This window comes from Manis pentadactyla, chromosome 8, assembly GCF_030020395.1.
Source record: "Manis pentadactyla isolate mManPen7 chromosome 8, mManPen7.hap1, whole genome shotgun sequence".
NCBI lineage: Eukaryota > Metazoa > Chordata > Mammalia > Pholidota > Manidae > Manis > Manis pentadactyla.
Window position 1 is genome coordinate 107022075 of NC_080026.1, and position 27074 is coordinate 107049148.

Sequence of the window (27074 nt, forward strand, 5' to 3'; positions counted from 1 at the left end):
TTTCATGGCAAACAATTATTAAGAGGATAATGTTGGTTCATCAAAATGTCTTCAATGTAATGAATGGCTTCCTTTGTTTTTCTTTGTTATATAGTCCTAATAATAGTACTACTTCCTGGATACCTACAAATATTAAATTGCATTGTAAATATGTGACAGGATGGCACTGGTTCCTGGCAAATAATAAATAGTGGTGTTGGAGTAACAGTTACAGTAGTTGTAGTGATTCTTAAACATCATCACCAACAACACCTTTATATGTTTCTAATATTATATTTTAAGATCCTTAGGAAATATTTCCCCCTGTTCTCATTGTTCAGCTTTTTTTTAACAATTTTTTTCATTAAGGTATTATTGATATACACTCTTATAAAGGTTTCACATGAAAACAATGTGGTTACTACATTGACCAATATTATTGAGTCCACCCCATACCCCATTGCGGTCACTGTCCATTAGTGTAGTAAGATGCCACAGAGTCACTACTTGTCTTCTCTGTGCTACACTGTATTCCCCATGATTCCCCACACCAAGTGTACTAATCATAATACCTCTCAATCCCCTTGCCTCACCCTCCCCACCCACCCTCCCACACACCTCCCCTTTGGTAACCACTAGACCCTTCTTTGAGTTTGTGAGGCTGCTGCTGTTTTGTTCCTTGAGTTCTGCTTCGTTGTTATACTCCACAAATGAGGGAAATCATTTGGTACTTGTCTTTCTCTGCCTGGCTTATTTCACTGAGCATAATATCCTCTAGCTCCATCCATGTTGTTGCAAATGATAGGATTTGTCTCTTTCTTATGGCTGAATAGTATTCTGTTGTGTATATGTACCACATCTTCTTTATCTATTCATCTACTAATGGACACTTAGGTTGCTTCCATATCTTGGCTATTGTAAATAGTGCTGCAGTAAACATAGGGGTGCATATGTCTTTTTGAATCTGAGAACTTGTATTCTTTGAGTAAATGCTTAGGAGTGGAATTCCTGGGTCAAACGGTATTTCTATTTTGAGTTTTTTGAGGAAACTCCATACTGCTTTCCACGATGGTTTAACTAATTTACATTTCCACCAGCAGTATAGGAGGGTTCCCCTTTCTCCGCATCCTCTCCAGCATTTGTTGTTCTTAGTCTTTTCGATGCTGGCCATCCTAACTGGTGTGAGGTGATATCTCATTGTGGTTTTATTTTGCATTTCTCTGATGATTAGTGATGTGGAGTACCTTTTCATATGACTGTTGGCCATGTGAATGTCACCTTCAGAGAAGTTTCTGTTCAGATTCTCTGCCCATTTTTTAATCAGGGTATTTGTTTTTTGGGTGCTGATGTGTGTGAGTTCTTTATGTGTTTTGAATGTTAACCCCTTATTGGATAAGTCATTTATGTATACATTCTCCCATATTATAGAATGCCTTTCTGTTCAGATGATGTCCTTTGCTGTACAGAAGCTTTTTAGCATGATGTAGTACCATTTGTTCATTTTTGTTTCCTTTGCCTGAAGAGATGCGTTTGGAGAAAAGTTGCTCGTGTTTATATTCAAGAGGTTTTTGCCTATGTTTTCTTCTAGGACTTTTATGGTTTCATGACTTACATTCAGGTCTTTGATCAATTTTGAGTTTACTTTTGTGTGTGGAGTTAAACAATAATCCAGTTTCATTCTTTACATGTAGCTGCCCAGTTTTGCCAACACCATTTATTGTAGAGGCTGTCTTTTTCCCATTGTATATTCATGTCTCCTTTATCGTATATTAATTGGCCATATATGTACAGGCTTTTATCTGGATTCTCCATTCTGTTCCATTGATCTATGGGTCTGTTCTTGTGCCAGTACCAAATTGTCTTGATTACTGTGGCTTTGTAGTAGAGCTTCAAGTCAGGGAGCGTAATCTCCCCAGCTTTGTTCTTCCTTCTTAGGATTGCTTTGGCTATTCGGGGTCTTTTGTGGTTCCATATGAATTTTAGAACTATTTGCTCTAGTTTGTTGAAGAATGCTGATTGTATTTTGATAGGGATTGCATTGACTCTGTAGACTTTGGGCAGGATGGCCATTTTGACAATATTAATTCTTCCTATCCATGAGCACAGGATGTATTTCCATTTATTGGTATCTTTTTAAATTTCTCTTATGAGTGTCTTGTAGTTTTTAGGGAATAAGTCTTTCACTTCCTTTGTTAGGTTTATTCCTATGCATTTTATTCTTTTTGATGCAATGGTGAATGGAATTGTTTTCCTAATTTCTCTTTCTGCTAGTTCATCACTAGTGTGTAGGAATGCAACAGATTTCTGTGTATTAATTTTGTATCCTGCAACTTTGCTGAATTAAGATATTAGATCTAGTAGTTTTGGGGAGGACTCTTTAGGGTTTTTTTTATATACAATATCATGTCATATGCAAACAGTGACAGTTTGACTTTTTCTCTACCAATCTGGATGCCTTTTATTTCTTTGTGTTATCTGATTGCCATGGCTAGGACCTCCAGAACTATGTTGAAGAAAAGTGGGGACAGTGGGCATCCCTGTCTTGTTCCTGATCTTAAAGGAAAAGCTTTCAGCTTATCACTCTTAAGTATGATGTAGGCTGTCATATACGTGGGTTTGTCATATATGGCCTTTATAATGTTGAGGTACTTGCCCTCTATACCCATTTTGTTGAGAGTTTTTATCATGAATGGATGTTGAATTTTTTCAAATGCTTTTTTGGCATCTGTGGACATGATCATGTGGTTTTAGTCCTTCTTTTTGTTGATGTGGTATATGATGTTGATGGATTTTTGAATATTGTACCATTCTTGTGTCCCTGGAATAAATCCTACTTGATCATGATGGATGAGCTTTATGATGTATTTTTGAATTTGGTTTGCTAATATTTTGTTGAGTATTTTTATATCTATGTTCATCAGGGATATTGGTCTGTAATTTTCTTTTTTTGTGGTGTCTTTGCCTGTTTTAGTATTAGAGTGATGCTGCCCTTGTAGAGTGAGTTTGTGAGTATTCCCTCCCCTCCTACTTTTTGGAGAACTTTAAGGAGGATGGTTATTAGGTCTTCACTAAATGTTTGATAAAATTCAGCAGTGAAACCATCTGGTATGGGGGTTTTGTTCTTAGGTAGTTTTTTGATTACCAGTTCAATTTCCTTGCTTGTAATTGGTCTATTCAGATTCTCTGTTTCTTCCTGAGTCAGCCTTGGAAGATGGTATTTTTCTAGAAATTTATCCATTTCTTCTAGGTTATCCAGTTTGTTAGCATATAATGTTTCATAGTATACTCTCATAATTCTTTGTATTTCTGTGGTGTCTGTAGTGATTTTTCCTTTCTCTTTTCTAATTATGTTTATGTGTGCAGGCTCTCTTTTTTTTTATAACTCTTGCTAGGTGTTTCTCTATTTTGATAATTTTCTCGAAGAACCAACTCCTGCTTTCATTGATTCTTTCTATTGTTTTGTTCTTCTCAATTTTATTTATTTCTGCTCTAATCTTCACTGTTTCCCTCTACTGACTTTGGGCCTCATTTGTTCATCTTTTTCTAGTTTTGTTAGTTGTGAGTTTATACTGTTGGTATGGGATTGTTCTTCTTTCCTGAGGTAGGTCTGTATTGCAATATATTTCCCTCTTAACATGGCCTTCCCTGTGTCCCACAGATTTTACGGTGTTGAATTATTGTTGTCATTTGTCTCCATATATTGCTTGGTCTCTGTTTTTATTTGATTATTGATCCATTGGTTATTCAGGAGCATGTTGTTAAGCCTCCATGTGTTTGTGTGCTTTTTTGTGTTTTTTGCGTAATTTATTTCTAGTTTCATACCTTTGTGGTCTGAGAAGCTGGTTGGTACAATTTCAGTCTTTTTGAATTTACTGAGGCTCTTTTTGTGAACTAGTATATGATCTATCCTTGAAAATGTTTCATGTGCATTTGAGAAGAATGTATATCCTGCTGCTTTTTGGTGGAGTGTTCTGTAGATGTCTGTTAGTTCCATCTCTTCTAATGTGTTGTTCAGTACCTCTGTCTCCTTACTGATTTTCTCTCTGGTTGATCTATCCTTTGGAGTGAGTGGAGTGTTGAAGTCTCCTAAAATGAATGCATTGCATTCTATATCCCCCTTCAATTCTGTTAGTATTTGTTTCACATATGTAGGTGCTCCAGTGTTGGGTGCATAGATATTTATAACAGTTATATCCTCTTGTTGGACTGACCCTTATCATTATGTAATGTCCTTTGTGTCCCCTGACTTTCTTTGTTTTGAAGTCTGTTTTGTCTGATGGAAATACTACAACTCCTGCTTTTTTTTCCCTATTAGTTGCATGAAATATCTTTTTACACCCCTTCACTTTTAGTCTGTGTATGTCTTTGGATTTGAAGTGAGTCTCCTACAGCAGCATATAGATGGGTCTTGTTATTTTATGAATTCAGTGACTCTATGACTTTTGATTGGTGCATTCAGACCATTTACACTTAGGGTAATTATCGATAGGGATGTACTTATTGCCATTGTAGGCTTTAGATTCGTGGTTACCAAAGGTTCAAGTGTAACTTCCTTACTACTTAAGAGTCTAACTTAACTCACTTAGTATGCTATTACAAACACAATCTCAAGGTTCTTTTCTTTTCCCTCCTTTTTCCTTCCTCCTCTATTCTTTATATATTAGGTATCATATTCTGTACTTTTTGTCTAACCCTTGACTGACTTTATTGGTAGTTAATTTGATTTTGCATCTGCTTAGTAATTAAGTGTTGTACTTTCTTTACTGTGGTTTTATTTCCTCTGGTGACACCTATTTAGCCTTAGGAACACATCCATCTCTAGCAGTCCCTCCAAAATACACTGTGGAGATGGTTTGTGGGAGGTAAATTCTCCTGAATTTGGCTTATCTGGAAATTGTTTAATCCCTCCTTCAAATTTAAATGATAATCTTGCTGGGTAGAGGATTCTTGGTTCAAGGCCCTTCTGCTTCATGGCATTAAACATATCATGCCACTCCCTTCTGGCCTGTGAGGTTTCTGCTGAGAAACCTGATGATAGCCTGATGGGCTTTCCTTTGTATGTGATCTCTTTTCCCTCTCCGGCTGCTTTTAATACTCTCTCCTTATCCCTGATCTTTGCCATTTTAATTAATATATGTCTTGGTGTTGTCCTCCTTGGGTCCCTTGTGTTGGGGGAATCTGTGCACCTCCATGGCCTGAGAGACTATCTCCTTCCCCAGATTGGGGAAGTTTTCAGCAGTTACCTCCTTAAAGACACTTGCTATCCCTTTTTACCTCTCTTCTTCATCTGGTATCCCTATAATGCGGATATTGTTCTGTGTGGATTGGTTACACAGTTCTCTCAATATTCTTTCATTCTTAGAGATCCTTATTGCTCTCTGTGCCTCAACTTCTTTGTACTCCTGTTCTCTAATTTTTATTCCATTTACTCTCTCCTCTACTATATCCAATCTGCTTTTGAATCCCTCCATTGTATATTTCATTTCTGATACTGTATTCCAAAATGATTGAATGTCCATTCGGAATTATTCCCTGAGTTCTTGAATATTTTTATGTAGCTCTAAGCATGTTTTTTATTTTTACTTTGAAATTGCTTTCTGGAAGATTGATGAGTTCAGTTTCACTTGATCCTTTTTCTGGTGTTTGTGTGATTTTGGTTTGAACCAGGTTCCTTTGACATTTCATATTTGTATGTGACGCCCTCTAGTGCCCAGAAGCTCTACTCTCTGATGCTGCTCAGTCCCTGGAGCAATGTCAGTGGTCATGGGGGAGCAGCAATGATGCCAGGGAGGAGAGAAGCACTCTTTTCTGCTTCCAGGCTGCTATGCCTGCCTCCACTGCCAGAACCAGTGGGCTGAGCACACAGGTATAAGCCTCTATACTTTGCCTTTGTAGCCGCCATAGGTGGGGCTTTCTTGTGGCTGGCCTGATGCCAGGGCAGTAGCTGCCAGTTTGCGAGCTGGTACGGGCTGGCTGGGAGGAAGGCACAGCAGGCTGCCTATCACAGTGGGGGACCTTGGAGCTGCATAGCCAGACAGGGATGGAGCGCCTGTAGCTCCTGAAATTTCCCAACCTGCTGGGCAGTGTGCACCCAGACAATTTTGTCCACCTGTCCTTTCTCCTGAGCAGTAAGCTCTGTACAATCCTTGGTCCTTTAGCAGCCCTCTTGCTTTTAGGAAGTCTCTCAGACTGACCACCTTTCTTTTGTCCCAGAGCAGCCAGATGTGGATCCCTGATTTCCACAAGAGGCCGGAATCTCAGTCTCTCCAGGTATTCCACCTGTCTTAGCTTTCCAACCCCACTAATCTCCAGAGCACCATGCAATCTAGGTTTGTGCTCCCAGAGCAGATCTCCAGGGCTAGGTGTTCAGCAATCCTAGGCCTCCACTCCCTCCCCACTCCATTTCTCTTTCTTCCACCAGTGAACTGGGGTCGGAGTAGGTCTTGGGTCCTGCCAGATCACAGCTTTGGTACATTACCCTGTTCTGTGAGGTCTGTTCTCTTCTCCAGGTGTATACTGTCTGACGCAACCTTCTTTCCTGTTGCTCTTTCAGGATTAGCTGTAGTAAATATATTTTTGTATTATATGTGGTTTTGGGAGGAGGCCTCTGTCTCACCTATCACACTGCCATCTTTAATCTTCCCTCCATTGTTCAGCTTTTAACCATATAAGATGTTTATGTTTACCTACCTGAAATTTTTACAACTTAAATGTATACCCCTGCATTCATACCTTCAGAAAGTTATCTTCTTCTGGATTGTTTCTATTTCTGCCATGAATATCCTGATGAGGGTAAAATTTTCCAGTCTTGTTTTGTGGTTTTTGTTGTGATCACTTATTTCGTTGCATTTCCTTGGCATAGCCGATTATTTCTGTCACCTTAGTTAGCTAATAAAAGCCAGTGGTTAATTTCCCCATATGATCCCCCACTATAGGTTTAAGTGTCACCAGATGGCAGCAAACAGTCAACAGCATTTCAATAATCATTTGCGTCTGTGTGTGTGTCTCAGCATGGTGGGTGCAGTCCTCAGCTGTGTGTTTCACCTGGTGAAGCCTCCTCTACTATAAGAGTAGCACAGTGATGAAGAGTGAGAGCTTTGGAGTTGGAGAGCTAAATAATAACTACCATAATAATAATGACTACCTTTTTTCCTCAGATGGTTTCCTGTGTACTTTCTCTCTAGCCACTAATTCCAGATCTTGTTCTCAAAATTAATATACTTGCTTTTTCACTTTACTTGGCTTTTTCAGAGGGTTACACAAATTTCAATTCCCTAAGTCTGTGTTGTGTTCACGCTGTCTCCCAAGTATATTCTACCCAATGGAGGGCTAGGCCGTGGAGCACCATTGTGTGAATTTGACAAAAGTGTCCCTACCTCAAAATACTTTAATGCTGGCTGTTGGGAAATTGTCATAATATGCTGCTTTTGCCATGAGAACCATGCATGGCAGCTCTGGCTCAGAAGTTCTCTCCTTTGAACCCTCGTGGTAGCCTGGGTCTGAGGATTTTCTGGAGCTTTGGTCTTTTTCCTTTTCAAAACAGAAGAAATTTAAAGGCCCTAAAAAAAGGCTCTTAGAAATCAAAGGTACCACATGCTTACATTGTAATTTCCACATACAAAAATAAGTTAAATCCGTCACCCACCACAAATGACTTTAACACTTCTTTTCTCATACAGGGGCAAGTGGCTTATGTATTAGCTCAAGAAACTGATGAATATTTGCTTTGGGATCCATTAACTGGGAAATGTCATAAACAGTTTGACCCATTTTGTCCCTTACAAAGTGTAGACTGTTTGTTTGATGACAGAAATGTAAGTATATGGGGAAGAAATCTTATTTTGCATTATTTCCTAATGAATCACACCAGTGGTCCTCTACTCTGGCTGTACAGTATAATCATGTGGGGAACTTTGAAAGTAATATAGATTTTCTAATAGAATCCTTGGGGTATAGAATCCAGAGAAATCTTTTATCCCTAAAGCTCCCCCAGGTGATTCTGTAGTGCCTCCAAAGTTGAGAACCAATGAGCACTGTAACAGTCACATGCCACTGGACTCTCTTTACCTCCTACCTCAGAGGCTTCTGCCACTTCACTGGGCAATAGGACTATAAAATTTTGCTCCATCCTAACCAACATGGGCTTTGTGCTCTCATGGGCCTATACTGATTTTATGTTGATGTTTTAATAGATCTGGTTTAATATTCAACAAAATAATACACCAATGGCTGTACATTTTGACTATTCAAAGGAAAGTTTCTGGAAACAATTGCTTCCAAGCAATTTTCAAGGGACAAAAGCACAAAGCATACAGGTAAATCATACTTTTCCAGATATGTCTGTTTGAGAGTTACCATTAGTTCTAATCTTTACATTGTGACAGCTCTTGCATAGCTGGTTGCTTATTGAATTATTTGGAAATATTAATAAAATCTAGTTTTCTCTGCTACCCAGCCCAAGTTTGGGCTTCTCTGATCCCTTTCCTCTTCTTGTAGGAAAGAAGAATTGAAAAGAAGCTATCATCTTAAATGCAAATTTAGATTTTAAAGTAAAAATTTTTAATATTTATTATAAAACATAATGTATAATGTCAAGATGGTGGAGTAAGTCATTACTTTGACATAGTTGTTTATGCCCATATCCATGGCAATGATAAAGTATAAAAATTGAAAAAATAAAAGGCTTGTCTGGGCTCCAAACCATGATAGTTATCTCAAGAAATAGAAACAGGACCTAGATCCTAGCAGTGAGTGGAGCGGAAATAGAGGTGGGAGCAAGGTCTGAAGTGCTTCATGAAATCTGGGGAACCATAGTCAGTTGAATCCAGAGACTGTGATAGGGCTCCCCTGCTTCACTACTCTTAAAAGAAGATGGGAACAGAAAGTTGGAGACTCACTGCCTGGGGCTCAGGAGGGAGGAGACTGAAAACAGACCTAAGATGGGAACCAACCTAATCACCAGATTGCTCAGCCAGTGCAGTGGATCTGTGATGCACAGAGCATTGCTTAGTGAGGGTGCACCAAACTCCATCTGGAACAGCTGTTTCTGGACTAAGGGCCGTGGTGCCATGATGTGATGGGAGGTGCAGGCAATTGCAAAATCCATGAATTAGGAGCTATGAGCCCAGAGAGAAAGAGGGAGAGAGGATATGAGAGAGAGAAAAAGAATAATAGAAAAATAGAAGACAATTCTTATAAGCAGAAACTTTGAATGCTCAGTCTTGTTCATAATTAGAGAAATACAATTTAAAACAACAAAACACTATTTCACATGCCTAAGATTGGCAAAAAAAAAGGTATGATCATACCAAGTGTTGGCAAAGAGGCAGAGAAATGGTGAGAGTATAAATTGCTATGAACACTTTGGAAAACCATATGATGGTATCTGGTAAAGTTGAAGATGCTCGACCTTTGATCCACCAATTCAACTTCTGAGTATATACCCTAGAGGAGTATACACAGGGAGACAAGGACAACAATGTTCATTGTAGAATTGCTTGAAAGAGCAAAAAAGAAAAAAGAAAAAATCATCAACCAGAAAATGAATACAAGAGTCATGAGTTGTGAAATCTTCAAACTATGAAATCTTCTGTACAGCATTAAAAAAATGCACTAGCCAATTTACAGCATTCCTCAATCTGACATACATTTATAATGTTAGAATCTCTGAGGGTGGAACCCACACAATTGTATTATTTAAAGCTCCCCTGGTGATTCCACTGTGCAGCCAAGGTTGAGAACCATGGATCTAGAGCCATGCATATCAACATGAGCTATTATAAAAAATGTAATATTAAGCAAAATGAAGATGTGGAATAACATATATAGTAATAAAACCATTTATGTGAAATCTGAGAACTATGTGTTGTTTATGTATATATAGATATATAGTAATAGTATATAAGCATTCATAGGAAGGATAAATACCAAATTTAGCTTAAAGATTACCTTAGGGGAGAGAAAAAAGGGAATGAGACCAGGGAGCAGTATAACCAGTACTTCAAGTCCATCTGTAATGTTTTACTTCTTTTAAAAAAAAAACACACATTTGAAAAAACCGTATTTAAAAAAACAAACCATGTTTTTTTAAAAATATGGAAGAATGCAAAGATTTGATACAGCTAAGTTACAGGTATGCTGGGTGGATGTTTGTCACGTTACTCTATGCTTTTCAGATATTTGAGGCTGTTCACAATGTCAAAAAAATGTGCAGTGGTTGGCAGGGGTGGGAGGAACCAAGCTGAGCCAAAGTGTATAAAGTAAATAGTTTCTTTCCTCTTCAGTATCTTCTTTTCCACTCTAAGAAATAACCACTACCAGTAATTTCTTGTGCATCCTTCTAAACATTCTCCAAGCAGATGCAAGCATGTGTATTTCTTGCTGTATTTCCTGTTTGTAAAGTCATTTTAAAGAAGGGGAAATGTGCTTATCTCTTTGAGCAAACCGCATTGACAGCATCCAGAGGGCATGCCTTGCTTTGCCAGTCCCTAAGTTGTGACCGTCACATGCTGCCTCCTAGGGAAAGAATGATATATTTAGGAATGAGGATTTTTATTTATTATTAAGCTTGCTATTATTCATTCAGGTAATGTTTATTGAGTGCCTATTATGAGCCAGCACTATGTTAGTTTAGGTATTGGTACCACAAGGAAAAAGACATGGTCTCAGTATTCCTGGCACTAGTGTTCTAGAGGAAAAAACAGAAGGAGTCAAGGAATAGGAATAGTACTACGGAGTGAGAAATGCTACTACAGAGGAAATTAATATGCAGGAGGACCTGAGGGGAAGGGAAGTTACTGGGCTTTCTGGAAAAAAGTGATGACCAGCAAAGTAAGGAAGGGTGAGGAGGTTCTGGCCTAGATGAAAATGGGGTAGGGAGCAGTCCCACCATAGAGTGGTAGCAGCAGGCATGAAGACTGGAGATAGACATCTGCCAAGCAGCTGAAAGACCAGCTTGGCTGTTGCCAATGAGTGAGCAAAAATGAGCTCTGAGGTGAGCAGAGTCCTGCTAAGGATTTGGACCTTTATCCTCAGGACAGTCAGAAGCCAAGATCGCCAAGGCATGGGCTGCCCCATGTGTTTTTAAAAGCCTCTCTGGCAAAATAATAGCAAGCATAATAATAAATAAAAATCCTCATTCCTAAATTTAGAGTGGAAATTAACCTTTTGCCAACTTGTATCTATAAATATAAAACTCATAGCAATTATCTTATATCTTTCCTGTGGGTTAATGGCCCTCAATCTTCTGCCTTACCACACACATCCCAAAATAAATCACACTCTATACTGAACATTGTTTTTTATCACAACTGAGAACACTAGTTTGGGTGTGTATGATAAGAATGTGGGTATTCAGTGATCATACCTTCTATTTTTTAAAATGGTTAGCCTGTTGTTTGAGGACATAACATCGAGCACAATGATCCTGGTCGAGGTGAAACTTGACAACTTAAAACCAATAAACTGAGCTAAGAGAAGGGTAGGTTTCTCACTGCACTGGACAAGAGCATGCATAGATGAGTGCTTTCTATTTTGCTTTCATAGTGCATGAACTCCTGACTTTCAGTCTTGCACTTGGTTCTGTAAGTCAGCATCTCCTTATTCTTTGTTTTGTCTGGTTACTAAATGAGAAAAATTTGGAGTTGAAATTGTTTAAAAGAGTAGTCTTTATAGCTAGCTGCCCCTGGACATTAATCTGTACTTTAATATAACAAAGAGTGGTTAAGTAATTGACCCAAGTCTCTGCGCAGGGGATATTAAAAAAAAAAAAAAAGAATGTACATATTCAGAGATGGAGTTAACTGAAGTTTTAAAAGATATGAATTCCCTGAAAGAAAGGGGCCTTTGCCAGGAAAAAAAAAGTGAATTTATACCCCATACACTTATAGAGTCAACATAATTAGGCCTCTTTTCAAGGACTGAAAGTGGCCTAATTAATCCACAAGAGTTGCCAGGATGGGAGGTGGAGCACAGGAGGGAAGGGAAGGTGGATGGGGGAGGGGTGGCATTAGAGGGGCAGCAGTGGTTGGTAACAGCAATCAAGGAATTCAGTGTACCTGTTCTGTCCAGGATGTTGGTAGATCCTGCAAGATAACATTGAACTCACAGTTCCCTTTCTCCACTATATCCCACTACCTGCCAGGCTCTGTTGTGGGGAAGCTCCTCCTGCCTGTGATGATAATCTAATATTTCTCCAACCAAGGCAGGCATCAGACCCACCTGGAAGGCTTGTAGAAACACAGATTGCTGAACCTTATACCCACAGTTTCTGATTCAGTGAGTCTGAGGTGGGGGTCAAGAAGTTGTTTCTCTGACAAGTTCCCAGGTCTGAGGTTGCTGGTCTGGGGACCTCACTTTTGGAACCACTGGCTTAGATCATTACCTGAAAGATGGGGCCCTGCAGGGAGGGGAGGGCTTGTTTAGGCGATGAACTTAAGTCCTTCCCTCTACCCAGAAAATCCTGCCTGGGGTTGGGGAAGACAGGGAATGTGGTGAAACACTGCTCTCCACTGTTGGTGGGGTGGCGGAAGCACAGGCTTGGAGACAGTGGAGATTGAAATGGACTCTGTGTGTACGTTCATAAACAAACACTTGGCTCCTCCCAGCTGAAAGAAAAGAATTCTCAAAGATGGAAAATGATAAACTATGTTAGAAGAGTATAATAATATCTGATGTTTATTGAGCAACATGTGCCAGACTTTACGTGTATTACTTTATTTTTAAAACTTCAGAAAACCCCAGAGAAATAGATACTATTATTGTCCCTCTTGTAGTAACTGAGACTCAGAGAGGTTTAAGTAACTTCACCAAGGTCACAATTAATAAGTGGAAGAGACTGATGCAGCTGCCAAAGATGACCTGGTAGAATCAATAAGCACGTGAAATGCTTGCTTGAATAAATGAATGCAGCAGCAGATCTGTCTTAACCACGAAAGGTATCTTTTGTAAATCCATTCTCCCTCCCATTCTATGGTGAATCAGTATTAAAATCAGAGGAAACACTGTGATCTGTGTTTTCCCTTTGTGCTGTGTAATTGTTTTTGCCACATGAGAATGGTTTGGATTCCCCCATTATAATTAGCACTCCATGAGTGACTGTGATGTAAAGATGGTCTTCCTAGAATCATTTCTAACATTCAGTTGTCTATATATTTCAGCCTGAGGAAATAATTTATTCAGAGACGAATAAAAGCATGGTGGGAAATCTAACGAACAGGTATGATCTTTATTCATATGTTATGATTGCCATGCTTTCTCCCTAATCTCTTGGCCAACCACCATTCAGACATCCAGTGCAGCATCTCAAAAATACCTACCTATTAGATGCAGCTATCGAAGCACGAAGTAAGGATTACAATAGTTTCTTCCACTGAGCCATCTGTCTCTTGGTACATGCATCAAAAAGCAGCCCTTCTGCCATCCAGGACACTCCTAGACAAGACAAACTAAGTCAAAAAATGGTTACCTGTGCCAAACATTGTGGGCTACTTTAGGGAAGTTCTCAACACAGACACCTGTGGAGCCTATAATAATAATAATAATAATAATAATAATAATATAGTAGCTCATAGTTCTTGAGAGAATATGAAGGTAAATGGCCAACAACTTGGGAGTATGGTGAAAACATCCAAGTTGGGTGGTAGTGCCCCTCCTAGGCACACCCACCTCTCCCAAACACACATACACAAGTGCCCTAAGGAGTTGTTCGGTGAAGCCCAAAGGGTCACAAACAAAAAAGGAAGAAATGCAATAGGGACATAGTTCCCAATTTCTAATTTTCATGAGAATCGCTTCTAAAACTATTTAAAAGTATAGGTGCCAGGGTCCTAGATCGAACCTGTTGAATCAATATCTAGAGGTGAAACATTTTGATAAAGCCCTACTGGTAATTCTCATTACCTACAGGTAATGTATAGCTACTAAGTCTCTCTGCAAACCCAAAACTGCTCAGTTACACTATGGACTCAAGAGGACTTCCAGGGGTTTCTTCTGCAGCATATACTGCTTCTGCATAGAGAAGAAGCTTCCCAGGAGGCCCCCATCAGCCAACCCCCATTGTGCTCCACTTCTCTCCCATTCCTGGAACAGTTCATCACCAGGCAGTGTTCTAGGCACTACATACATAGCCACAAATCCCTGCCCTTATGGAGCATACATTCTAGTAGGGGAACCTGATCATCATACTTACCAGTTGTGCCTTATTTCTTCCTAACTCTATTTGCTGAATTAACTGATCTAATAAACCCCTACTAACATAATCCCAGAGTAGATATCTGAATTTCTGTAAATGCATTTTCTTGGAAACGCAGTGTCTTAATGTCAATGGAGGGCCTTGGAGAATGTCAGCCCAGTAATCAGATGGTATGTGTTGTTAAATCACATCCTGTAGGCAGCTGCCTGCACACAGGGAAAGAGATGTGCCTTTGAGATCTAATTGCTTGCTACCCTAGGAAGCTTCCTGCTTTCCCAAGCCAAACAAGAGCATGTTTCTCCCCAACTTGATAAATGTGAATGATGGCAAATATCCCTAGCCATTGAGGTCTGCTTCCTCTTAAATAAAAAAAAAAAAATACCATTCTCATACTTGAGCAAAAGTGACAGAACTCATAGCATTTATAAAACGAGTTGTAATTTGTCATAATATCATCTTTGCATTCTTATTTTAGGATTGAAAGGAGTCTGAAATGTAAAATGATGGAATGGCGACCTAAACAGCCAACACGCTGGAATCGACAATGTTCTTTTATTTTGAGAAAAATCCTTCCTAAACTAGAACTTAGCATGGGAAACTTTGTTTCATCTGAAGAAGAGAGTGAATTTGAAAGACTACAACAAGTTTATTGGGTTTGTATGTAATTTAATGCATTAATGACATTTGTTTTATCTATTTTGTTAATTGCTAGGTAATAGTTATCTTAACTCCCTGAAATGTTTTTTATCTTGATGCTAGACTTTAGATGCTATGACATTAAAGTACATTTACTTATAGACTAAGAAATTTCGAATATACTGAACAACTATTACCATGACCACATTGCATGACATTTCCTTGATATCAGTTGTATGTGTGATGATGTATAAACCACAAACTTTGGAAAGAGGTGCCCAAAAGGAAACCACCTGCAACTAAAAAACTAGAAAAATGATCTCTAGTGGTAGTAATAGAATAGGTTCTATGTCCTTGGTTCTGGGCGACAGGACTGCAGGCAAGCTTTAATATCTTCTATAGGCAAAGTACTTCAAAATTATACATACAGCCTGGACTTCTCTCCTGACCCTCTTATATATTCAACAACACATTTGACAGCATGCCAGATAGTCAAAAAGCATTTCAAACTCAACAAGTTCATACCAAACATGGTGGGCATTTGGTATATGGTTAGGATCCTTCCCCTACTCTACCCTTACCAATGGACATCCTCTCATGGACTCTTCCCTATGAACTGTCCCATAGGTTTTTGAAAGCCCCAGCATCCCAAGAGTGAAATTTCTTCCCTCCTACCATTCCACAGACCAGAATATGTCTCCTAGGGAAACCCTCTGAGAGAAGAAAGGAAGGAATCTGTTGGGAGTTGAGTACTTAGGCTGCCAGGGAGGGATCTGAAGGCACTATTCATTCATGACTAGGGAGGAAGTTGTTTTGTTTTGCTTTCTTTTTAATGGAATTAGGGACTAAACATATATGCAAAACACAGTTAAATATAAGCCAAGGCTTAAAACTTGGAGTTCCTTTGTAAAATTACCTGTTTAATAACACATACTCATGTATCTGGGCTGAATCCTGAAGCTTGGGTTCACATCCTGGTTCAACCACTCACTAGTTTTGACCAAGTTGCCTAACTTCTCTATACTTTCTGCCCCATTGGACACATAAAAGAAGGTACTGGTTTTGTGGTTTGGTGAGAATTAAGTGACCTAATACCTACCAGAACTCTTGGCACCTAACAAGTGTTTAGTAGATATTAACTATTATTTGTATTCAATGTTCCAGGCATGTACTGTCATAACAATGGAGTTATGGCATGAACAAGAGAGATACAATCTTGTGCATTCACAGAGACTATGGACTATTAGAGAGACAAACCAGAAAACATGTAATTGTAATACATTTTATTAATAAGTAAGTTAGGGAAGGACAGTGTCCCATGCAACCACATGGGAAGAGCACATGAATAGATTTAAGGATCAGGAAAGCCTCCTGAAGTAAGCAATCTAAGGCTTGAAGAGGTTTATGATTGCCATTTGTGTAATATTAAATAGATACATATTCCATAATCCTTTGACCCTTTTACATAGTTGTCACTTAAACTAAGTCAATGTTTCTCCAAATAAATTTCTCCAAAATGTTCACTTACATCCCCCATTTGTAGGACCAAGTAATTTCCTTATTGGCAGTTTGCTGTTCTAGAAAGGGGGTGCAAGCATGTGGAATGTGAAGTGTGCAGGCTCTGGCAGCAGACAGAACTGTCTCTGCTCTTCCCTCTCATAAAGTGGGGCTTATAATAGAACCTACCTTATAAGGTTATTTGAGGATTAAATATGTAGATGAAGCACTTCTCACTGTACCTAAAACACAGTAAGCACCTATGAAATCATTACTATTATTGTATGACTATCATTTCTTTGGACTTCTGTAATGTTTTGCATACAGTAATTCCCGGTGACCAACATGACTGTGGCATGGGTTTACATGTTATTCTGTCTTTCATCCAGGTCACAGGATTTCCTATCCAGATGCCATACACTGATGTACAGTCAGTTATTGATGCCGTGTATCAAACCGGAATTCACTCTTCTGAATTTCCTCAGACAGAATTTGCTCTAGCTGTATACATTCACCCATACCCAAACAACATTTTATCTGTGTGGGTCTATTTGGCTTCCTTAGCTCGACATCAGTGAAAAGGAAGAAGCAAAAAGGAAAAGACTGTGTTATGGACTCCCAGACCAAAGGCAATGAAAACTTTTCTGGTACTTTGGGATTTTGATACTTACCCTCAGGTCCAGCCAAGGGTGAGCCCAATTATTGTTTCACTTACAGAGTTGGGCCCCGTGGAGACTCTGAGTCTTTGAGGACAAGTCTAGATGACCTCCTCACCAGAGACTCCTCAAGGAAAATCCTTTGGGTGGTCTGGCAGCCTTGGGTCATGTCTATAGAAAGTCTTATTTTGGGAAAGAAACAATTCTGGCCTCTCCTTCTGAAGCCAGTGTTGACTCAAATTGTGGGCCTCACACCACTCCATCAAAAGCACCTGGAAAGCCTTGTTGAAAATGCAGATTCCCACACCCCACCCAAGACCTACTGAATCAGAACCTCTGGGAGTGGAGCTCTAGACACTACATTATTTTAAACAAGCTCCCCAGGTGATTCTAATGGCCTTTTAAGAGTGAGAAGTCTGCCTTATAGAATGTTATCATTACTTAAGAGAGGCTAGTATGTTTGATGCTGGTTCTGATGCAATCCCAGGTAAAAGTTATTCAGATAGAAACCTAAGGTCATTGACTCTCATAAGATAAAAGATTATTTCACTAGTTAGGAATAAAAGGCAAATCTGCCACATTGGGCTCAGGGCTGAGGCCAACTTCTGGGAGTTTCTCAAAAGTTTATTTGGGATGCCACTGACCTGAAGTCCTTTCAGCTCTGAGTATTTGGAAGTGACTCTCAGGAAACTATCTAATATGCTTTCCTGATTCTGTGAGAAAGGCATAATATGGTCTTGCTTAACCTCAGGGCTTCTTTCTACCATAGTGAGCAGCCCATCATTCTGCCTCTGGCACTTTTGTGCTGCTTTCTTTCCCAGTGGTGGCCCTGAGAAGCCCCACCTAGATTCTAGGAGCCCCGTAAGAGAGTGGACAGGGATCTAAGTTAGAAGCGCTGCCCTTTCTTGTATTTGATGGTTCTGTGCTTCACTGAGAAAAGTATTTATATAGTTTACTTAAATGTTAAATAACAACTTTTTTTAAAATCAAAGGATGCACATTTCCACAGGTTGATGAGAGTAGTTTTATATGTGGTAAAAGTAAGAAAAAGAAAATTTACCTTTCCCGTTGGCAGGAGTACATCATCTTCTTGGTCACTCCAGCAAGACAGAGCAGAGACTCCAAATTCATCTCCAGGGAGCCCTCAATCTAGTCTGCTTCCCAGTGTGCCAGCATGGGTTGGTGCTGTAGAACTCGTTCAGTTGCAGTGATGTTAGCCTTACACCAAACTTCACAGATAATTAAAAAAGTGAAAATAAGGAGGGTGTGGGTGAAGAGAATGTTTTTTCTTCAAGGTTAAAACCTAATTGTGAGTGTTTTCTGGCATGCATAAGAATACTGATCTTAATTTCCATTTTTATTTGAATGTTTCTGTTTAAGTGCTATATGCAGTTTTTTTATTAACAAGTTTTCCACATTGATTGGGATAGCACAAAATGATGTCTCTAGAAAGACGAGGTTGCCAAAGAAATAGTGATTCATACAGTTCATTTCTATAGAACTTGAATATTCATATAGCTGTTTCATTAGTTGTTCATGGTTTTAGAATTGACAGGCCACTAAAGAGTGACACAGAAAGTGTTCATAGCAAGCATGGATTAAATTTCTGTATTGTATGCATTTCTTTAAACATATGTTTGTGTTTCTCAACTAAAATTGTTTCCTGAAAATTTGAAATTGTCTGTATGAACCGTTTTTTTACTTGACTGTTTTAAAAATACAAGATTTTAAATGTACATATACTTAAAAGTTCTTTAAATCGTTCCACAAATAGTTATGGAGTGTCCATTATGTACCAGACACTTCAACATGTACTGTACAGCAGTGAAAAGACAAAGGTTCTATTCCTGTGAAGCTTCCATTCTTACAGGGGAAACAGACCATAAGCAAATAAGTGATAAGTAAGTGAGATAATTTGAGGGTGTGATGAGTCCTATAAAGGAAACATACCTGATGGCATAATAGGGAGGGACTTTTGTGGGGATGGAAGATGTAAGAAGAATAGTCAGGGAAGTCCTCCCTAATGAGATAAGGTTTGAGGTTTAAAAGATTTATCAGATAGAATTGTTTTCAGTTGCACATTACAGAAACCTAACCACAGTAACTTAACCAAATAGGGATTACTTTTTCACATAACTGCCAAGCCCAGAGGCAGGCAGTCCAAGTTGGCACAGTGGCTCTATGATGTAATTGGTGCACTGGTCTTCGTCCATCTTATTGGCCATCTCTAAGGATGCTTCTATCCACTAGCTCAGTAGCTCTCAAACTTCAGTGTAAGAATCACCTGAACAGCTTCTTGAAAAATGGATTTCTGGGCCCTACCTCAGAGTTTCTGTTTCAGCGGGACCCCACAATTTGCATTTTAACAAGTTCCCAGGTGATGCTGAGGTTGCTGACCTGAGGAGCACACTTTGAGAACTTCCACTCTAGCCTCACAACGATTTTTATAGCAAGAAAATGCACAAAGGGAAGGGGCAGTTAGATGCAACTAGTTCAGGTCTTTTAAAAAGCTTCCCAGGAGGCCATGCCCAGTAACTTGCACTAATATTTCATTGGCCAAAATTGTATCAGTCCTCACCACTAGGGAGGCTGAGACTTCAAGTATTTTAAATGGACATATTGATCTCCCAATAAATTCAGCATCCTATTGGTGAGGAAGGCTTATTGAGTAGACATCTGTGGCTTCGCAGAGGAGAGGAAGCCAGTTGTGCAAAGATCTTGGCAAGAACATTCAGGCAGAGGAAACTGCAATTGTGAAGTCCTTGAGTCCAGAAAGATACTTAACGTGGGGAGGGGACGGTAATAGCAAATAAGTTTGGAGAGGTAGGTAAGGACCAGATCACACAGGTCATGGTAAAAAATTCAGATTTTATTTAAAGTACAATAACAAATCATTGAAAGGTTTTGAGTAATTGGATAAAATATTTTTTTTTATATTTGAAATTAAAATTATTTTTACAGATACTATTCCATATAAGTATGTAAATGTGATATATATCTTCAGCAGAGATTTTATTTTTCTTTTCCTTTTTTGGCTTGGGTCCCTGTCCAACTGTTTTCCCTTCCTCCATCCATACTGTTCACCTACCCACTCCCTTACTAACCAAGTATATATCCTTCCACTTAACATTCTCAAACATACATACATACATATATAATGTGTGTATATATATATGTGTATACATACATATTATAAATGTAGACATATGTATGTATATATGTTCCTATTTTATAAAAGTTGGACCATATTATGTATGCTCTTTATATGTTGCTTTTCTTCTTTGAAAATAGTGGAAATACCTTCAAATAAACCAATTTATTATCCTTAAAGGATCCCTATAGTATTCTAAAGTGTGGGCAGGACCACTACATACCATTGAGCAGTTTATGCATCATACAACTTTATTTATAATAATACATACAATTTGTGTGCAAGGACACCTGGAGTTGTGTAGTACGTGGCAACCCTGGTTATGAATATTATTTGTTATATTATATTATATAGTTTATTCAACCTTTCTCCTACTGATAAGAGTATTTTTTTACCCAGTTGGTCAAAATGTTGTTTAGTTTTTCTATATCCTTGCTGTTTTTCTATCTACTAGTTTTATCAATTTCTGAGAGAGGAATATTGTAGTTGTCAACTGTAATTATGAGTTTGTCTGTTTTTTCTTTGAAGTCTGTCAGTTTTTGATTTGTGTATTTTGAAGCTCTGTTGTTAGATGCACACATTTCAGATTTGCCTTCTTTATGAATGAACCCTTTTACCATTGTGTAATGTCCCTCTTTATTCTTAGTAATTTTCTTTGTTCTGAGGTCTATTTGGTCTGATGTTAATAGAGCCACTCCAGTTTTCTTTGGATTAGTGTTTGCTTGCTAGATAGATAGATAAATAGATAGATAGATAGATAGATAGATAGATAGATAGATAGATAGATAGATAATAGATAGATAGATAATCTTTTTATTTTTAATGTACCTATATCATTATATTTGAAGCGAGTTTCTTGTAGATAGCATATAGTTGGGTCATGGTTTTTCAATACCTTCTGACAACCTCTTTTTTAATTGGTGTATTTAGACCATTTACACTTAATATAACTATGTTTGGACTTAGGTCTACCCTTTTATTATTTGAATTACATTTGTTCCCTTTGTATTTGTTCCATTGTTTTCTATTTCCTACTTTATTAAGTTACTTAAGCATGTCTTAGTATTTTGTTTTAATATATCTATTATATTTTTAGTTTATTCTTTTGTATATATATACACACACATATATATATATTAAGAGATTTATTATAGAGAATTGGCTCACACAATTATGGAGGCTGAGGCTGAGAAGTCCCACGATCTGCACTCAGCAAGCCATCAAGCTAGAGACTCAAGGGAGCCAGGGGTGTAAGTTCCAGTGCAAAAGCCAGCAGGCTGAAGACTCATGAAGCACCAATGTTTCAGTTTGAGTCTGAAGATCAAGAAAACTTATGTCCCAGCTCAAAGCAGTCAGGCAGGAGCAATTCCTACTCACTCACAGAAGGGTCAGCCTTTTGTTCTATTCAGATCTTCAATTGATTGGAGGTTAGCCACATTAAGGAAGTGGAATATTGTGATATAATAAATACATATATAGTCTTTGTCCCCAGTTCCTGACAGAGGAGTTTCTAAAACCCTTGGAATTTTCTGAGTGATAGGTGTGAGAGGAGTATCTTTTAATATTCATAAGAAGCCCCTTTCAAGCAAATCTGAGTTTATGCTAATAAGGTGATTCTTAGCGGGCCCCTAGAGCTTCAGGATGGGAACTGGACTAGATAGCTTCAGTTTAGAGGACTGAAACTCTCAGACCTATCCCCTGACCTCCAGAAAGAGGGGATACTAAAGACTGAGGTAATCACCAGTGGCTTATGATTTAATCAATCATGCCTACATAATGGAACCTCCATAAAATCCTTAAACAGCCAGGTTCAAATAGACAGTGAGGTGCTGGGAGGGCAGCACACTTAAGAGAGAGCAGGGAAGCTCCATGCCCTTCCCCCACACCTTGCCCTGTTCATCTCTTCCACCAGGCTGTTTCTGAGTTATGTCCTTCATAATAAACCAATAATAGTAAGTTAAATGTTTTTCTGAGTTGTGTGGGCTGTTCTAGCAAATTATCAGACCTGAGGAGGGGTCATAGGACCCCTTGATTTATATATAGCTAGTTAGTCAGAAATATGGGAGGCCCAGGACTTTCAATTCATGTCTGAAGTAGGTAGGAACAGTCTGATGGGACTGAGCCCTTAACTCATGGGATCTGACACTAAATTGAACTGAATCAAATTTTAGGACCCCCAGTTGGTGTCTAGAGGGTTGGTGAATTGATTAGTAGAAGGAAAAACCCACAATTTAGTCTCAGAGTGTTGTGAATAAAAACAGATCATGATAGGAGGGCAATATGCTTACTCAGTTTACTGATTCAAATGTTAATCTCATCCAAAAATAACTTCACAGACACACATCAAATAATGTTTGACCAGATATCTGGGCACCTCAAGCACCAGTCAAGTTGACACACAAAATTAACTATCACAACCATCTTACCCAGAAATGGAATATTATCATATGGCATTTAAAAATGTAGATTACCTTCTTATAGATTATAGATTATAAATGTCTACGTATTCTGGCTCCCATTTTTTAAAAAAGCTTTAACTCTCTTCAACATTCTGCATTATGCTGAAACAGTTTGGAAAATAATATCTAGAAACTCTTCCATATCAAGCTCATAACAGGTGTGATTTACCTTTTTATGACTCCTCCAACTGAAAGGTGGTGAATATTTTGGAGAAAGATAGGAATAGTGATAATGAGACCAGTTAAGAACTATTGTATAAGTCCAAGTGAGAGATGATGGTACCTTGGCGTAGAATGTCAAGAGTGGATACGAATAGTCATCATAGTGAATTGAATAGTGCTTCCCACAATATCTGTGTCTATCCAGAACCTTAGAATGTAACCTTACTTGGAAAAAGGGTCTTTGCAGATGTAATTATTAAGATGAGGTCATATTCCAATGAATGGTGGAATGGGCCCTAAATCCAGTGAATGTTGTCCTTACAAGAGGAAAGGGCACAGGCACAGGGAGGAAGATTCTGTGAAGTTGGAAGCAGAGATTGGAATGATGTAGTTAACAAGTCAAGGAACACCAAAGATTTCCAGGAGCCACCGCAAAGCTTGGAAGAGGCAAGAAAGGATTCTTCTCTAGAGACTTGAGAGGAGTCTTCTGGACCTTGATACAAGACTTCTAGCCTCTAGAATGGTGAAAATAAATTTCTGTTGTTTTAACCCACTCAGTTTATGGCAATTTGTTATGGCAGCCCTATGAAACTAATACAGTAGTAAAACAAGAATTTGGAGGTAGATCCAATAGAGCTGTACATATGAAATACCAAAAAAAAAAAAAGAAGAAGAAAAAGAAGAAGAAATGCCAGATCTTTATTGGAAATAATTAATTCAAGTTACATATAGAAGATTGAACACAGAACTTAATCTACTTCCTCTCAAGTGTACCACATAGGTGAATAAAAGCTTGGAAACTGGGAAGTAGATAGACACATGGCAACTGATCTACCAGGCAAAGAAAAGATGAAAATAAAGTCCTTGTAGATTCAAGGATGTTGGGCGTTTGTTGGAAGTCAGTATGACCTCAGAAAGACTCAGACTTTAAAAATAGAGGTAGGGGAAGAGATGTGTAATGAGTTGAAAATAGGAGGATTGGCTAAATGTCTTTGAAAGGAATGACTAAACCATAAGATTCCCCTCCTCACCCTTTGTAGTCAGGCAACTCTACCTACCAACACTAGAAGTCTGGAAGCTTATTGTATAAAGAGGTTGAACAATGGGGAAGAAGTCTACCAAGAACAGAGAGATTATGGGAAAATCTGGTTACTGTATAGTGAGGACAGACTTCTAGGCCACTTCTCCATGTAGCCAACAAAACATTATCAGTCAGTCTTATACCTCTCTCTCCCCTTGGCAGAAAATTAAAGGGTTCTGCTTGGAGGAAATGACCTACCGAGAAAAGATTGGGGGTGGGAGTCTTCCAGTGAAATCCCTAGATTCTTACGGTGAATCCTGCCATTCAGTAAGCCCTGTTCGTGCACTCAGAGATTGTAATAATCTTTTTTATGCTTCATTTATAAATTTGTACTGACAGCCAAAGATCACCGCACATCGGAGGAAACCCTCTAATATGTGAATCAAAGATTAAAACAAATAAAAGAAACCATGATGAAACAATGAATGCAGATAGAAGAAAAGTTTATTTAAAAGAAGACTTTAATATCCCTAGAGTAACAAGAGAATATATTGTATCTGTTAACACAAGAACAGCATGCTATATAAACAAATAATCTGAGAACATAAGAGCTATTAGAAATTTTAGAATCCAGTTTAAAAATCCAAAAGAGCAGTTTGTATTGAAAGTTGTGGAAATGTCAAAGAGAACAAAAGGACAAAGAAAGGGATAATGGGGAAGCAAAAATATATATCCACTTAGAGATCTAAGATCTGAATAATATGAGTTCCAGAAAACGAGAAATGAGAAAATGGAAGAGAGGAAACTACTGAAGAAATAATTCTAGAAAACCTCCAGAACTGAAGTTTCTAAGTCTCAGAATAAAAGGCTCCACTGAGTGCCCAGAACAATGAGTGAAAAATTTGCCCACACCAAACCACATAATTGTAAAATCAAATCACTGAGAACATAGAGAAATCCAGATAGAATAGGTTTCAAGGGTCAGAACAGCATCAGACTTCCCAGTAACAATACTGGAAGCTAGAAGATGTTAGAATCTTCATTCAAAATTATGAAGGGAAATGGTTTCCATGCTAGAATTTCTGTCTTAACCCAATGAGGGCAGATTAAAGATATTTTCTGGTGTACAGGTCTCAAAGATGTGCCTCCTGGGTACTTCCTAGCTCAGAAAGCTACTAGACTATGTACACCAAGTCAGAGAAAGACATGAGATCCTGGAGATGGGGAACTGCCCCAGGATAGGCAGCTCTCTATCAGCTCCAGAGAGAATACATCACTATAAATGCTGGTGGATCAGGGCAGACAGGTCCAGGAGGACAAATCCAGAGGGGAAAGACAGAATTACTAGATTTCTGGTAGGACTGACTATTGACAGTTGAGGGATTTCATAGAGCTATTGGAGGATGTAGAAAACTTAAGATACAGACTTGAAGAAAGCAAAGCAGAAAGAAAAAATTTCAGGAAAGTATAACTATAGGTCACTATGTGCCTCAACACTGAACAATGTTTATGTAGTCAAAGCAATGCAAACAACTGAAAATGAATGTAACCAAAAATGTGTTAAAATTACGTATAAGGGAGATGGAGGAAGGGGAAAATTGTGTGTGTGTGTGTGTGTGTGTGTGTGTGTGTGTATGTAATAAGTAATGTAAAGCATCTGAATCTTCACTTTCCAGGATGATATGTAAACATATCTAAAAATGACAAATCAAAATTGTAGTATAAGCATGTTATTTTGAAAGATGATAGCAAACACCATGAGAAATAGCTGAAAGAGTTCAGTGGTTACCTCCTTGGAATGGGACTTGAGCATGGGGAGGAGGTGGAACAAGGAACTATTGTTGTTCATTATATACCTTTTAGAAATATTTGACTTCTTAATGGGTGTACATGAATTACTTTGATACACTTTAAATTTATTACTGTTAAAACTGGATAATGATCAGAGCCTTATGGGATGTGTTGGGTCTCTTTCCCTACACAAGACTTGTCAACACGTGTGTGGCAAAAGCAAAGACTGTAAAATGTTAAAGTCAGAAGGAATCTCAGTTATCATCCAGTTCACTTTATACAGGATGAACCTGAGTCTCAGAGGAAGGAAATTATCTGCTTAAGGCCACTCCACTAGGAAACAACAAATCGAGAACCGAGAATCAGAGCCCAGAGTTTCTGGATTCGAGTCCTTTGCATCCATGTAATGTGATGTGGCCATTGAAAGGAATCCTTGATGTTCTATTATGAATGTTCACCAGAATGTATTGTATGACAAGGTAAGACACACAACAGTGTAATGTGCTACTATTTGTGCACAAAATAGAGCACAGGGGTTATGTACATGCATGGTTAGAGATACCTGGATATACCTGGAAGGGTAGAAAAGAAAATAGTAATAATGTTGCCACTAGGAAGAACTGGGATGGTGGGGGTGGGGGTGGGGAGACTTGTTAGTTACTGTATGCAGTCTTTTCCTGTTTGAATGTTTCCTTTTGCATGCATTTTTTAAAATTCATTTAAATTCAGTGGCTTTTTACTGCCTGAAGTTTTGTGAGTTACAAAAGCTCTCCAGAAAATACAGTCCCACCCTCATCTATTGAAAAATCCATCTTGCGCTTCATGCTGCAGGCAAACTGGAATCTGCAGTTGCTTTACTTTGCCAAGTTCTGCCTTTTTTTCACTTGCATATTTTTATACCTTTGCTGATCACTGTTTCCAAGAATGTCTTTCCTATCTCCTCTTCACTCCAGGCATATGCTGGCCTCCATATTCATTCCAAACATGCCTTCTCCTTAGGGCTGTTACATTTGCTGTTTGCTCTGCCTGGAACATTCAGCTGCCAGATATCTGCATGCCTTTCCTCATGCCTGTGCTCACCTCAACTTATCATAAAACAATGTACACACACTGTCACTTTCATATATATCTGTTTTTCTTCACAGTACTTGTCACATGTGACTTTATTGTTATTGTTTCATTCATTGTGTCACTCTCTGCCTCAAAAAAGAAACTCGAGAACAGGCTTTATTTTATTTAGAAATTAAGTAAATACTGAATTGTGTCAGCTTGCCCTAAAATAATTAATGAAAAAATCATAATAAACCTGAATTTTACATTTTAGAGATTGATAACCTAAGACACAGTGGGGCAACTTTTATACACATATATGTACATACACATACACATACATATACATGCTCACAAACATCAATCTATGAAATGAACATTAAAGTCTTTTCATCATATGAGGCAAATCCAGAAAACAATGGTTTATGAAAGTATCTCCCAGTGAATAACATCTTCAAAGTAGAAAACTTGAGAGACACGT

General features: G+C 38.4%; 1 protein-coding gene across 2 annotated transcripts in view; it reads left to right on the top strand.

The window, feature by feature from the left end:
* Positions 1 to 16881, top strand: part of CC2D2B (coiled-coil and C2 domain containing 2B) — a 30236-nt gene extending 13355 nt beyond the window's left edge. The window contains exons 6-10 of one of the 2 annotated variants that reach the window (XM_036886507.1): positions 7659 to 7793; positions 8172 to 8294; positions 13137 to 13195; positions 14646 to 14823; positions 16693 to 16881. In XM_036886507.1, coding sequence (XP_036742402.1) covers positions 7659 to 7793; positions 8172 to 8294; positions 13137 to 13195; positions 14646 to 14823; positions 16693 to 16881 — 684 coding nt within the window. The remainder of the gene's footprint in view (positions 1 to 7658; positions 7794 to 8171; positions 8295 to 13136; positions 13196 to 14645; positions 14824 to 16692) is intronic. The other variant, XM_036886508.1, reaches the window with a different exon arrangement.
* The last annotated feature ends 10193 nt before the right edge of the window (positions 16882 to 27074 follow it).